The sequence below is a fragment of the Acromyrmex echinatior genome, chromosome 16 (assembly GCF_024713525.1).
Source record: "Acromyrmex echinatior isolate Ae372 chromosome 16, ASM2471352v2, whole genome shotgun sequence".
NCBI classification, from domain to species: domain Eukaryota; kingdom Metazoa; phylum Arthropoda; class Insecta; order Hymenoptera; family Formicidae; genus Acromyrmex; species Acromyrmex echinatior.
This window is the reverse complement of record NC_141867.1, coordinates 6,523,189-6,538,424: the sequence shown is the minus strand read 5'-3', so window position 1 is coordinate 6,538,424 and position 15,236 is coordinate 6,523,189. Positions and strand designations below refer to the sequence as shown.

General features: G+C 37.8%; 2 protein-coding genes across 4 annotated transcripts in view; one reads left to right on the top strand and one right to left on the bottom strand.

Annotated features, from left to right (window-relative positions):
- Positions 1–8,665, top strand: part of kuz (zinc-dependent metalloprotease kuz) — a 129,823-nt gene extending 121,158 nt beyond the window's left edge. The window contains exons 5-15 of one of the 3 annotated variants that reach the window (XM_011067948.2): positions 749–895; positions 993–1,141; positions 1,222–1,456; positions 1,543–1,717; positions 1,858–2,026; positions 2,119–2,296; positions 2,378–2,611; positions 2,742–2,858; positions 2,941–3,105; positions 3,203–3,332; positions 4,107–8,665. In XM_011067948.2, the coding sequence (XP_011066250.1) occupies positions 749–895; positions 993–1,141; positions 1,222–1,456; positions 1,543–1,717; positions 1,858–2,026; positions 2,119–2,296; positions 2,378–2,611; positions 2,742–2,858; positions 2,941–3,105; positions 3,203–3,332; positions 4,107–4,246 (1,839 nt within the window). In that variant the 3' untranslated portion in view covers positions 4,247–8,665. Of the gene's footprint in view, positions 1–748; positions 896–992; positions 1,142–1,221; positions 1,457–1,542; positions 1,718–1,857; positions 2,027–2,118; positions 2,297–2,377; positions 2,612–2,741; positions 2,859–2,940; positions 3,106–3,202; positions 3,333–4,082 lie in introns of all 3 variants that reach the window. The other 2 variants (XM_011067947.2, XM_011067946.2) reach the window with 2 other exon arrangements.
- Positions 8,666–8,713: 48 nt separating this feature from the next.
- Hem (Nck associated protein 1 Hem) lies at positions 8,714–13,260 on the bottom strand. The gene is made up of 2 exons (XM_011067944.2): positions 13,086–13,260; positions 8,714–13,009 (listed from the first exon to the last, which is right to left on the bottom strand). Exon 2 carries the CDS (start codon positions 12,870–12,872, stop codon positions 9,504–9,506), a length of 3,369 nt encoding a protein of 1,122 aa, XP_011066246.1. The 5' UTR covers positions 12,873–13,009; positions 13,086–13,260; the 3' UTR covers positions 8,714–9,503.
- Between the last annotated feature and the right edge of the window lie 1,976 nt (positions 13,261–15,236).

Below are 15,236 nucleotides of genomic sequence, written 5' to 3'. Positions count from 1 at the left end.
ATTTTTTCCTACATTCTATCTTTAATTTATCGAGCAATAAAAAGAAATAACATAGAAGATTGACATTTATGATCAAGTAAAAGAAGTAGAGATAGGATATCAGATTGTTAGAACGACGAAATGACCCAATTCTCGCTGGCAATTTGTAACTAGAGAATTCCAGTATTTCCTTACACAATAGAGAAATACCTCGAATACCAACCGTTCTCTTCCTATGGTCACATTCATATGCGTTTTCGTCGGCAGCACGGTCAGTGCAATTCCCTTTTGCATTTTCTCAACAAACCAGACACCATCCGCATTCCAGTGTTCTTCGCAAAAAGAATATTCCTCCTGTGCCCTATGTTCCGACTTTGATATCGCCGTACTCTTGCAGAGAGCACATTTCACAGAAAGCAATTATAATGATTTGTTTAGACAAATTTTTTCGAGCTTCTCTTTATAAAAATTTATAGAGAGTTTTACTTAGGATAATTAACGTGAAAATTTAGGAAATATATATATAAAGCTTATATATTAAATTTTAATATACATATTTATATATATAAATAAATGGCCACGCTAAGAAAATCAATATTTGAGACTTAATTACAAGCTGTTTGGTGTTAGAAATTAAACATTTGTATATCGGAAATTCTGTTTAATATGAGTACATCAAGGGAAAAATTTTATCATGTAGAATAAAAGATAGGGCAATCTCGGACAGTTGCCACGCGAATAGTCAGGGTTCATGTTTCTATATTTGCAGCTGCATCACGATGCGGAAAAAACCAGAGAAGAAATATTGTCTTTGATCGCACATCATGTCACCGCCGTGAATTATATCTACAGGGACACGAAATTTGATGGCAGGACGGAGCACAGAAACATCAAGTTCGAGGTTCAACGAATAAAGGTAACGGTATCGAGTCGAAAATAACACACGTCATTGTATGAATACCCGTCAATGTGTGAATTTATTAAACTGACACACTTGCTATATCTGATAACAGATCGATGACGAGACGGCGTGCACGCCTCAACAGCCGTACAGCGAACCCAACCCCTTCTGTTTAGAGAACATCGATGTTAGCAACTTCCTCAATCTTCATTCTCTCTCGAATCATGAGGATTTCTGTCTCGCTTATGTTTTTACTTACAGGTAAGCGAAGTAACTAAACGTTACGCTATATTCCATATCGATTTGAGGCTTCTTCATAAACGTTATTTCTATGCCGACAGGGATTTCACCGGTGGTACACTCGGACTCGCCTGGGTTGCTTCCGCGTCCGGCGCGTCCGGTGGTATCTGTGAGAAGTTCAAGACTTATACCGAGACCGTGTCCGGTCTATATCAATCCACTAAGAGATCCCTCAATACTGGTATTATAACTTTCGTGAATTACAACAGCCGTGTACCGCCTAAAGTATCGCAATTGACTCTGGCGCATGAGATAGGTCATAATTTCGGATCACCGGTAAGCCGGCAAAAAAAAATGTTTTCTCGTAGACATACGAGTTTAATTTGTCCGAAGCGCAGAGATAACGATCACCTTTTTTCCAGCACGATTTTCCACCGGAATGCAGACCAGGAGGCTTGGACGGTAATTACATTATGTTCGCCTCAGCGACGAGTGGAAATCGACCGAACAACAGCAAGTTTTCAAAGTGCAGCATTGGCAATATCAGCAACGTCCTAGATGCTATCGAGGATAATAAGAAGAGGAACTGTTTCACTGGTATTTTTACATCATATTTTCCCTTCACGCTACAGCAATCTTCAGAACAGATTAAACGAACAATAGAAAGAAATGTTCGCTTCTAACATTTCTACTTGTCTGATGAAATCTAATGAATATTGCATTTATTATATTTACAGGAGCGTTTTGCGGGAATAAAATTGTCGAGGCTGGCGAGGAGTGTGATTGCGGATACGATGACGACGAGTGCGTGGACAAGTGCTGCTATCCTAGACAGGTGTCTGAGCTGGATAAGATTAAGAATGACACGGCGAAAGGTTGCAATAGAAAATATGGAACACAATGCAGGTATTGTAATACGTGCAAGCAAAATGTAATACGTGGAAGCAAATGACAGTGCTCCGATTCATTTCCTCATAAATGTAATTATGCGTTTGCAGTCCTAGTCAAGGACCCTGCTGTTCGAGTGAAACGTGCCAGTTTGTACCCCTCTCTCATCGAATCCAATGTAGAGCCGAATCAGACTGTAGTTACAATTCTACATGCAGTGGGAGGTCCTCCGAATGCCCAGCGCCGCTACCGAAAGCCAACAAGACTAGATGCAATGAGGGCACTCAAGTAATCACGCTCTGTGTTATTCTGTGAATTGTACGATTTAACCAATCATCGATGCTGATTTCAACAACGCATTATTTACAGCTATGCATCAATGGGGAATGCACAGGATCTATTTGTCTGGAGTGGAATCTGACGGAGTGCTTTTTAACGAGCAGCATCATACCGAACATTGATAAGCGAAAACTGTGCGAATTAGCCTGTCAAAATGGAACTGATGCATCAACATGTCGCGGGACAAGCGAGTTTGCGCACATGGTGGGATTGCCCGAGGGTGGAATGAGTCTTAGACCTGGTTCACCTTGTGATAATTTTCAGGTAAATTATTAACTTTTACGTACAGATGAAATAGAATTAATAGATAGATTAATAGATGGGAGTATACGGATTATTAATTTTTTTTTTTTTGAAAATTACATATTTATAAATTTTTATTTTTCTTCTTCAGGGTTACTGCGATGTTTTCTTAAAATGCCGAGCTGTCGATACGGAAGGACCGCTTGCGAGATTGAAAAACTTGTTGTTCAATAAAGAAACGTTATCGTCGGTAGCACAATGGATAACTGTAAGCATAAACATTTTCTTGTCACTCTTATCTCTGTATTATCTATTTTCTATTTCATAACATTATTTATTATTTGTTTCAGGAATTTTGGTGGGCGGTATTACTAATGGGTATAGCTTTCATCATATTTATGGGACTGTTTATCAAGTGTTGTGCGGTGCACATTCCTTCCACTAATCCTAAAAAGCCACCTGCAAGGCGCATCAGTGATACATTGACAAGACCGATGAACACTCTTAGAAGAATGGTAAGAACATATAATTTACATACAAAAGTTTGCTCGTATGTTTGAAGTAAGAAATATTTCATCTTGTTCAACGTTTTAATGCTTGTCATTTTTATAGCGACATCCGCACGCTGGTGGTGGACCTGGGCCAAGAAGTATACCTCCGAGACCAAGTCAAGGTGGTCACGGAACACGTGGACCCTCTCATGGGTATGGAGAGGGTAGAGGTGCTCAATATTATCCAAAAGGTAAATTAGCATTAAATCTCATCTATACATTTCTCGTTGCTTGAGTTTAGTTCCTATGCTTAAACACCAATCAGCATTGCATACATCGTAAAAATACATATACTCTAGTGTGAAAGAAAGGATTGCTAATGCGGATTAAACTCAAGCTAACGTTGTTCGCGTTTTCTCGTCCTTGTGTGACCCGCAACTACATCAATGTCTTTTCCTGTTTGCATCTTCCTCGCATTGACGCGCATCTATGACTACCCGATACTATCGTTCTATGATCTGCAGAGGTGAGCCTGGGGCCTATATTCTTACGCTTAATAGGAGCAAATTCATAAATGTCAATATCATTGTCGCATAATGTATTACTATTTAGAAAAATCAAAATATTGATATATTCTTGATGTATTTGCTCCTAGCTCATTGTTCATGGCATTGCATTGGATGCTAGCGAAATACTTTTTCTTTCCTAATCAATGTCGAAGCCGAGCTCCTCCTTTCTGATTTTGTATCATCTACTGATTCTGAATTATAACTTTCCAGAATAATATTATTAGCTATATTAAGTACATATTAAGTAGAAAGAGAGAAATAGCACGCGAAGGATATGCAGAAAGAGTGGAGATTGCGGCGACTGTTTCCCTATTGTCATATTTTATTTGGCTGTTGTACACAGTGGCAGCAATCCTCTATCCTCGCATACCCGCGGTGTTACTTTTGGTTGTGCGTTTCATTTCATTGTCGAACATTTTTCTAAACTTTAAGCAGGATATCGCTCGGTTCCCACAGCTAGTGCGCCACCAAGTAGCGGGTCAGCAGACAATTACGGCCGTTCCAATCACCCAGAACTGTATGCCGGCGCCTATTCGGGCTCCGGGGGAGGGGGGAGGAGCGCAGCATATGAGATGAGGCATCACAACAAGGTGTGACGATCCTAGGACGTCGTCACGGACGAGGACCACCAATCGCGGCGTTGCCCCACGAGCCGTTGTGTAGAACGATTGCCAAATGCGAAGAAAACCGATCCACTTTCCAAGGGATGCGACGATGTCTCTTAACCGAGGTCGAAGCAATAATGACGAGCAGTTACAATGATCGAACAAGATTGAGAGGTCCAGCGATATGCTCTTTTACCTGAGTTGCATAGAATTCGCGTAAAGAGCCGCGCGTAGATACAAAGAAAGTATGTATTTATGATCAAATTGATCTCTCATTTTGTATCGGTTTGGTAGATGTAATTTCGTGGAAATGCGAACGAACGACGACTCGGAAGATTGATTTGACCGGAGCCACGATGATAAAATAATGGAGTATATAGCGAAAATCGTGAGCATCGAGAATTTTATATATGTAATCTTTTTTATGTAGCACCAATTCGATCTTTCGCGTCGTCATTTAAAAAACTCGTCGTATGATCAAATTTTAGAATGGCTCCGCCAGTGAAGGTGATATTGTTATATGATCAAAGTAATTTAAATCGATCCAACGTGTGATTCATTTTGCTTTAGTGATCGACGCTGCATTCGCAAAGCGACGAACGCGGCAATGTTAAGAAAAAAAACGTCACATCCTCGCCATTACGAAGATTTAAAGCCAAGATCGTACGGTCTTTGTGTGACGGCGTCCTTCGAGATGTCGATACTCGTGCATATCGCTCTCGAAAGTTAGATTAAGTGGAGAATCTTTAAAATCTTGTTTGTTAGAAATTAAAATTTAATGGAAAATTGGCAATAAGACAATATATGTATGTCCTTTGGCAAACGGCGCATACTTATAAATGTGTTTTCCAAAGGCAACTATTGTGTTCTTATTTTGTTTATCGACAAGTAAATAAAATAAAAGTGAAAAATATATAAAGTGAAAAATCTTTTTTTTTATTAGATTAGAATGTTATAAAACGATAAACAATCTTATTTTATTTTAAAACTTGATACAGCAGATATACAAGATTCTTGCAATATGGGCAAGAAAATTGAGATTGTCGTATAAAGTATTCACCATTCATACGCATTCTTTTTTTATCTACAATTTTAATAACTAAAATATTTTTTAAATGGCTTTCTGGAGCGAAATGGCACCTTACCATTACCAAATCACATCACAGGTCATTTACTTGATCTCTGTACCATTGTAGAATAATAATTAATGATATGTATTATTCTTATACTAATTTGTATTAGCCAATTTTAAAGCGAAGTTATGCGAGATTACGAAGGATATAAGAGCAGCAACAACAAAATGATGCGTTTCTATAGCGATATTCCATTAACTATTATACATGAATGAAGATGATATTATTATTATTAAGCTATGCTGATTATTATTATTAATTAGTTATATCTTGCAGTTGATAATTTATCTCCGCCTATATTGCGAATGTTATAAGTTAATATTTAATTAAAAACGAGTTTTAATTAAACATGCTATATTAAGTCGGGGGCTGCACCGTAAACACGCAGTTATGCGTATAGCGGACCAAAGATGAGCCCTCTTATCGAAACGTGCGAACATGTTATATTATATTATATATATATAAATATATATATATACATATATATATATATACATGGGCTCACACATGTACACAGCTGCATACTCGTAAGCGAGAAACACGAGGTCAGTTCTCATCCTCGAAGTGAATCGTATCTGGTGCTGTCAAACCGTTGTCGATACGATTAATGCACTTCCCTTTTCTGAAACGCCAAATCTAACAAATGACTGAATTCTTTTTCGCTCTTTTATCGACGTCTTTGTGCAACAAGTAACAAACGTCAAGATCGATGTCCATTCCTGTTCACAATAATATATTCCATTTACAATGAATAATAACAAACATATGTGACATTTAAATTAGCGATAATTAATCGAAACAAATCATCTCAGAGAAAAGCTGTGTGTTAGAGATTAAAATTCTTTTTATATAATTGATTTTTATGATTTATTTTTAGCAATTTTTTAATTATATAATTCATATCTTTAACATTTTAATCTAACAATCGATCAAATGCAATTTTTGTAAAGAGAGATTAAAAAACAAATTAATTTCGTAATTTTTTTTATAATTATTACGCAGAATCGTTCATATAACAAAACACTTATTTTTAAACATCCTCATATTATTTTTGTAAATTTTGAGCAAAACGAGACTGTTCCGAAATTTGGCATTGATTTTATTTTTCATGTAGAAATTCGTAGAATTTAAAAACGGAAATCGTATTTTTAAATATCGATTGGTGTAATTGATATCTCTATGTCTACCCGCAATTGAATTACAACCCTCTGCGTTGTAACTTTAAGACTGTGTTTTATCTAGGCGGAAAATTGAATATAGGGATGCAGGATTGAAACGAGGAGGTGCCAGTAAAGACGTGACGCTATAATACGAGTTTGCGGATCGTGTGGAAATGTACAATAGATGCAATGTGATTATTAGATGGGTCATATGAGGTTTCGTGAGGAAAAGAGTAAGTGAGAGGAATTACGAGAAAATGAAATGGAAAGTAAAAAATTTTTTGGGCGTGCGAGAAAATATTTGAGTGAGAGACCGCGAAAGAGATAGATCGCGAGTGTGTATATCTGTGTAAATATACTGATACATTATAAAATGATTATATAACTATAACGGATGGTAAAGCGAATACAAAAAATACTTGTTTTTATATCAGATCTGTATTATAGCGAAATATTATTCTGTATTTTGTAATCAGAACGGAAGTTTAGGGATGACGTGCGAGTGTCTGTACATGCGTGTAATCGAGCCTCTGGGTTTTAAGTATGAGTTTCTTTGGCGATTCATCGTGGACCGGAGAAATCGTACGTTATTTAGGAAATTTCGAGATTTCTTGCGTATAGGTGCAAAAAAATTTCGTTTGACCCCATTCACAGCCGCTCGTAATATTATTGAACGATTTAATATGTTTCAATGCGAGCAACAATCCGTGACACTCAACGGATGAGATTTACTGCCAATGAACGTAGCCAGGTGCGATTTGATTAATTTTAATATATTAATTATAGTATATCGCTAGAAATGTTTTCTGCCAATGTAAATGTTAATTACGGTCTTCTAAATGTACGATAATAGCATGAATATTTTAGACAACCGTCAGATAAAGAAGACTTTTTTATACGTCCTTTATTAAATTTCATTTTACGCCGAAAAAGAAAGAAGACCTTTTCTGTACGTTAAAAAAACGGAATAATGTCGTTCGAAAAGTCATCGAGAATCTCTGGGTAATCATTTCGTTCCAAGCCACTGCCATTTGACGAGCAATCTTGAGGTAGTTAGAACTTGCTTTCGGAACGAGTTGATATCCCGATCGAACGTTATTGATGCGCGAACTACCTTTGCTTCCATTTCACTGCCACTAGCATTTCGAACGACTGAATTGTTATGATCAAAAATCGCATGTACAAATTCGTACGCGACGTAACGAATATCCAAGACGACAAAATAGTTAGCAATGCCTTGTTACGTTCCGAAAGCCTAAAGAGCGAGCATGGAATGGGGTCAGGGTGTAGTTACTAGTTGAATGAAGTCGCTTGCGCGTACGAAAGGATTAATAAGAAATAAGGATAAATTCTCCTTCATCATTTGTCCCAGACCTCTAACTACATATGCTTAAGCTTATTCATTTCCGCGGCATCCGGATTAAGATGCGACTTTAATTCCTCCGTAATAATGAACTTCCTGTACGGTTCGTTGCAATGTGTCACCGTTACGTATCACGTTGATAACGATAACGAAAGCGTAATTTTCAAGACTATACGCGATTGGCGTACCGATCTTAATCCAGAACCGCATTACTGTGACGCGATGCACATACAACACACTACTCTATCACTTGTACATAATGTTAGAGAAGGAAAGAACAAAAAGAAAATCGAAGATTATATTTTTTCTATCGATCCAAAAACGTGGTGACCTATCAACATCGTGCATCTGGGATTATTTAAGCATGTAATTTCGTGCCCTTTGTACTGAATCACTTCGCAAACGACGAATTGTTTTCTTCAGGAATCGTACGTTTTTATTTGTTACTTGGATATCACTGAACACCAAGTGACCCTTACGTTCGTGCCGTATCTCTATTTTTAGTCGGTGATATGCTTTTAAGAGTGTATTGTCTTTATTGTAAATTATAACCGAGCATGATACTGACCAATCGCTGAACGTAGCTTCAGACCACCACTCTCTCTTTTTCCCAAAATGTTTAGAATGCGGCGAGTGTTTTAAGGATATTATAAATAAATGAATTATGATTGTGAATATCTCTTGTGTTATGTTAATGTGATTAAAAAAGACAAAACATTGTAAAGAATTAAATAAAGCATACATTTTACATTTATTCGTTTGTAATCTTTGGAACGATGAGGATAGTGAAGATTACGAATCGTTGTTTTGTACATATAGTTTTATTTGTTATATAAACTATTGTAAAAGAGTTACAATTGTACATTAAAAAGTCATAGTGGGTAAATGATGATACCTACTGTGTGATACATGAATATCGCGATCTTTAGCTTGAAGTCATGGAACTTACATCATACATTCCAGTGCAACAGAAAAATTCTTTGACTTAAACTATAATACTAATTGAAATTTAAGATACGCAATCGTATGTTTTTATTTAATATTGTGTTATTAACGAATTTCAAGCGTCAAATATAGAATTGAGAAAATACTGTACAAAATGCTTATTACATGTCATCTCAAATATATTAGAAAATTCGTGACACAAATTGTCCATCGATTAATTTTTTCGATAAAGATTCTTACAAAGACAATCGAATTAGACAAATATTTGCGATAAACAGATCTCAATTATACAGATTAAATGTGGCGCGATTTTTGCCACAAGCAACGTAGAAATGGCTAAAGTGTATTACAATGTCGCAAGCTTTACCGTTCTGTTGAAATATCGAGAAATAATTTGTAGATAACTTTATCGACCCTTGAACATTCTTATGCATTTACCACTCTCTCATACTTTCGCTGACATAATATATGCTTGTACTTTTTCAGCGATACTAATCGAAAACTAATCCTATCCAGAAAATTATCATTCGGCTAGATATATAATAGCAAAGTCTTTACGATTGCTTCCGATGTTATAAGTGGACGTAAAAAAAGTGGCCCTGAGTGGCAAGTTATAAATGCAGCACCTCATAATTTCGCTATTAAATTCACGGTTGCGAATGCTCAAGTTTGTACACATCGTGATATGCATTGCGTATCAGTGCATATGGAAAACAACTCTCCAACAAGTCCATCGTCAGGAATGGAGATTCTTGAACTATTTGATCGAGCAGAAGATACACGGACTCTCTGTTTCGAGTTGCCTCCTTGTCCGCTTCTTGCCCTAATTTTAACAAGCTCGACGAGGCCAGAGCAAGGAACTCCTTCATTCTATCCTCTATATCATTTTGTCCACAAATCGTGAACAATGCTCCAAATATATTATTTATTGCTGTAGCCATGCAATGTATGTTATTGGAATGACCTTCGAGCGACGCTCTGTAAAAGGAGTTGTCGTTCCGAGACAATTTCGGAATGGAAACCGCTACGAAGACCATCAACAAGCAAACAAGCAAGTGCTCGTCCTCGTCGACTTCAGCTTTCTGGTTTCGCAGTGCTGTCGTCAAAGTGGGATCGACTTTGCAAGTCAAGCCTGCAGCCGACGTCATCTCGGAGACGACGCGCATAGGATCGCCGGATGGCAGATGATGTCTGAAGTCCAATATAGAGCTCAACAGAAACGGTATACGTTCCTCCAACACGTCGACCAGTGCTGACTGTGACAACTGTCGGAAGCTGAGAATGACACCTATTATAGTAACTCGCTGAAGAACATTGTCCACGTGTTGTAGCTTCTTGAACTGCTCCTTCATCACTTCCGGCTTGTCGAAATTTGTTCTCAGAGAAATCAGCACATCCTTGTTGCCGGCCACCAATTTCTTCAATTGTTGTACCTGACTGGCGATATGCCACATCAAGTTCTCATTCAACATCTTCATACCGTATGGTCCTATCAATTCTGCTAATGCTCTTAGTTCATTAATGTCGGAGAACTCTTCGGCGTTAAAGGGTATAGCACCTTCAACCGACAAGCTGACGAACGCCCGTTGATTCGCCGAATAACAAATATTACCAGCGCTTACTCGCCTCAGCAGAACGTCCGAATACCATTGCGTATAGAGTGCAGCTATAGTTTTGTCACCGTGACTGTCCAGCTCCTGTGTTTGTTGCAGCAGAGCATTGTTGAAGACCCGCGTGATATCTATGTGCACATAATTCTCGATGGTCTGAAGAACATTCATGTAAGATCTAACGCTGACGAAGAGCTCAGACGGTTTGGCTATCTCACTGGTATCCGGATTGTACATGACCATTCCCACCAGCGCTCTAGCAAATCGCGACTCCAGATGTTGATGCAGATACTCTCTTGGCGCGAAAGTATACTCCCAGACATTAATAGTAGGACAGTAATTAATGGCATAACACAGCTCGGTAAGAGCCATGTGCAGTTTGTCCATCGTCGTTAATTCCTCCCGGGTTTTCCGATAGCTCTCTATACCAGGCTTGTGAATCTCGTACATGTTCTTCTTGTTCTTATCCTTCTTCTTGCGATTAACAACTTGTGAAATTAATAGAGCGCAGTGTTTCGGCAATAATTTGTCGCTCATGTTACACTGCTCGTCGCAAATAGTTGTGATAATATTCTTAGCTTCTTTGGCCATTTCATCAAGAAACATATTGACAACAGAAAGACTTCTCTCGCGAATGTGATGACGTTCCTCCGGACAGAGCTCGTGGGTACAACTTTGAAAATGACTGCATATGAGCGGAAAGGCAACGATATACCGATTCTGGGCAGGAAACTCGAGGCACATGTGAAACTGATCCTCGAATATTTTGCTGTAGAAGCAGAAGATAGATAAATCAGACGTCTCGACTAACATCTCGTCCAAATTGTCAACCATTTTCGTGTGGAAGATTACAGTATCCATGAAAGAAGCTAATTCTCTATTATCAGCCAGATTCATATTGCATTTCGCAATAGACATATAGGCCTGTAGCCTAAACCAATCCAATCGAAAGGCACGAAAATCAAACAATTCATTGTCCTCGACCTGCTTTACGGTCAGACTAGCTATAGTTGAACACATATCACTAAGAATAGCCCCTTCGTCTTCCGGACAAACCGGAAGATTTTGTATCATCTGATGTAAAGCGGGGGCATCGAATCCTGAAAGAAATTGGACGTAATACCTTTGAAGCACCTGAGAATATTTTTTTACTAGCGCTCGTAATTCTTCGCAATGGAAGAGCAATTCTGGCAACTGACGATCCACCAAATCCTCGCCACCTCGTCCCTTGCCTTTACCTTGAATAGGAGGATTATCTCCGTGTCTCAACAACCACAAGACTTCGTCTCTCGCATGAGAGAGACCCATTAATACCAGCAGCGCTTTCGGTCCCAGAAGACCAGGCTGGTCTGTCAAAATTAAACCTAATTCCTTTAGAGCAGTCCTCAAGAATTTTCTTCTTTCTCTATGTCTATAGCCAGCTTTTTGTACTGCTTGATTGTAACATTCTTTCACCTCTGATACCCGTTTTCCATATCCTTTCATACCTTCGAAGAATGTTTGAATATACTGATGTATATAAATCACCTCATCTCTGAACAACGCTAATACCCATCCAGATTCTAAAGCAGTGATCCACAGTTTGCTTGGTTGTTCCTGACTCAAGAATGTGTGACAAAGCGTAAATCCAAGAATCACCCATCTCTCGATTCTATCCAAACTCAATGTCTCGCAAGACATAGTATCTGTTGCTGCTGCTTTTAATATCTGTCCAGGACTACCAACGAGACTTAACTTCTGATCAGCTCTCCACGTGTCAGCAGACAAGTTTCTACCAGGATACACTGGCCACAGCGAAGTTAGAGCATTTTTCAGCAATTTAGAATGTGGCACGAATTCTTCGGAAAGTTTTTTCAACGGAGCATCATAATCCATAATCATCTGTCCTAAGCGAGGAAAGCTGGGATCCGACTGACTGTGCACCATCTCGTGAGCCGCGTTGAAGAGCCCCAGCACAGCTTTGCGATCCTCGACTCGCGACAGGAGAATCATCAGGCTGATGTACGTGACTACAAGATCTAGATAACCTTTGGTCAAATCAAAATTAATTGTAATATCCATGTGGACACCACACGCGTCCATAGTAGTCAGAAGTTCGCACACGTTGTCTTTAAAATCTAGCAGGTCAACGAATGTATAGTAGTACAATGACAGAGACTTGATAATCTCATTACGAATGTTCATAATGGTCTGCAGTCCTTTAATGTCGATGTTAGGGAACTTCCTGACGATCGTCTTGATGGAAGATTCCAGCGCCTTGTCAGAGAGGAAGGCGGGCTTCGACTTGGCATCACCACAGGCCTTCTTGATATTGTAAATACGTGTTAACATACCTATACCTCTGTCGTTCAGGATGGTCAACTTCTCGGCCAGCTTCTGCTGGCTCGGCACGATGGGTCGAGCCATGACCGCGTTGTTTGATCGTCCCTCACGCGATTGGCATTACTTATCAACTTGTTAAACGTAAATGACAGCGATCAGTTGACCCCACCCCTGGGGGGTAATTTATCTCACCGGATACGCCGAGTGTTTCCTCTGATTCCCTGCAAGGAAAAACGACAATTGATGTACGCGCTCGCACGACGTCGAATACCTTCGTCTCGCAATCGGTATACTCACCTTGCCACCGTGATTACATGTTGCACACCGAATTACAATGCATCGCGATACGATAGGCCGAAGCAGTTCACTGTACGTAGTGACCAGTACTTGTGCTGTACTCCAAGTGCGCTCCGACACGGCGCTTACCGTGTGAAGTTGCTCCGATTACTCCACTGTCTCCGCTATCGGCGCTATTGGCGACGCAGTGCTGCCAACGCGGCGAACGCGAAACGTCTAGAGTAAAGTGACGAGCGCACAGTAGATTTGAAATCGTGGCCGAGCGATGTCGAGCGCGGGAAGTTTCTCTCGTTCGCGACGCGCGCGTGTGTGATTGTTAAAAGTGCATCTTTGGATAACGGCGAGTTGGACTATTTGAAGGCGACGTTGATGGATTTCTGGATGTGAGGAAGCAGGAAGCGCGCACAGCCGATGCGGCGATCGATTCGGAATCTTCTCATTAGGTATTCATATGTTTCGTGATTCCGACGCACGATGCGTCGATGTTTTCCTGCATTTTATTAAATTATTAAAATTCGTTTGTGGCGCAGTTCTAATAAAATGCGAGCAATTGAACGAAAAAAATGTGTCATGCCGTTGTAGGTTTAACACAAGCTTACCATATTACGCAAAAATCATATTACGCGGACCGCCAAAGAGCCTAAAGTACTCACGGGACATCCTATGTCCTCCGAGTGTCCTAAGAATTTCTAAGATGTCTATTGCATAAATTGTGCTATGCAATGCTGTGCATAGCATAATTTATGCAATAATTTTTGATATTCGATCAAAAATTACGAAATTTACTTGCGACCAACAATAAATATGGTGTCCCTTGGGACACCGGGAAATTTCCGATCTTGTTTCGCAATAATATTTCAATCACCTATGATATTCGTATAAAATAGGGGCAATTTCGCTTTGCGGCATATCGAAAATATGAGAAGTAGATTTACGGAATGCAAAATTGAAAATCTGGTCATATCATTTTTCGTGATAGCAAAATCACGGAATTTGAAAATTATCCATTTTGTCGCTGGTGCCATCTGCCAATGCGATTCTGCACTTGATCGCTCTCTTTTACCATTGTAGGTAATTTACCAACAGAATTTTAACATGTAGATAATTACCAACAGTGCTAAAAATTTTTAATATATTTATTATATCGTATATAAAATAGATAGGTATTTCTGAATTCATTGCTAGTTGTATAATATAAAATTATTTAAAATGGAATAATTACTGAATTATTTAAAGGTAATGCTCTTTAAAAGTAGGAGAGACGTGGTTTAAATATTAAAGAAATATATTTTATTAATGTCCATTTATTAAATTACATAAATATTAAAGAATAAATATATTAAAAAGTACGAAAGAATATATAAAATTTAATATACATATATTAGCATAAAACTGAAGTTTGAACATAATTTTATAAGAAACGAATTTACGCAGTATAAAGAAAGGATACTGCTTTGAAAGTAACTTCGAAATTATTTTATGTAAATACAAATAATGTAGAGCGATCACAAAAAGACATTGCATAAATTCCTTTTGTTGATAGCAACAAAAGAAATTTATGCAATGCTCGCATTGATATGAATCTACAAAGATCTGGAAAAAACGATTTTGATAGAGTATTTAAAAATTTAGTTAGATAACAATTTGTTGTACCAAAATAATTAATAATTTAAGCATAAAGGCATAAATTTTGGCATAAAATTTGATATTTTAATTGTTAAAATAATTATATTTAAGTTCAAATTAATTAGAATATCAAAACTTTGTGCATTGTTCATGTTTGAGATTTCTACGTAATTATCCAGTAAAAAAATTTTACATGAATATGTATAATACAAATATGTATAAACATACATATTCATAAACATATATAATCATATATAAATATGTCCATACATGTTTATTATATAAGAGGAATGGACATAAATATGTCCATTCCTCTTTCTTTTATAAAATTATTTTTTAGTGTAATAGAAATAATAAGAGTAATATGAAAAAATTAAAAGGACAATTTTCACATTGTTTGTTTTAGAAAAAAACACATTTAGAAAAGTGTAAAAAGAATTTTTATACACAATTATGCACAATTATAATAATAATAATAAATTTTATATATAATTATACATATGTGTTATAATTTTTTTACATTTT

Bases quoted from the DNA above. Each gene is read 5' to 3' on its own strand.
- Hem (XM_011067944.2), bottom strand. From the start codon at position 12,872: ATGGCTCGACCCATCGTGCCGAGCCAGCAGAAGCTGGCCGAGAAGTTG.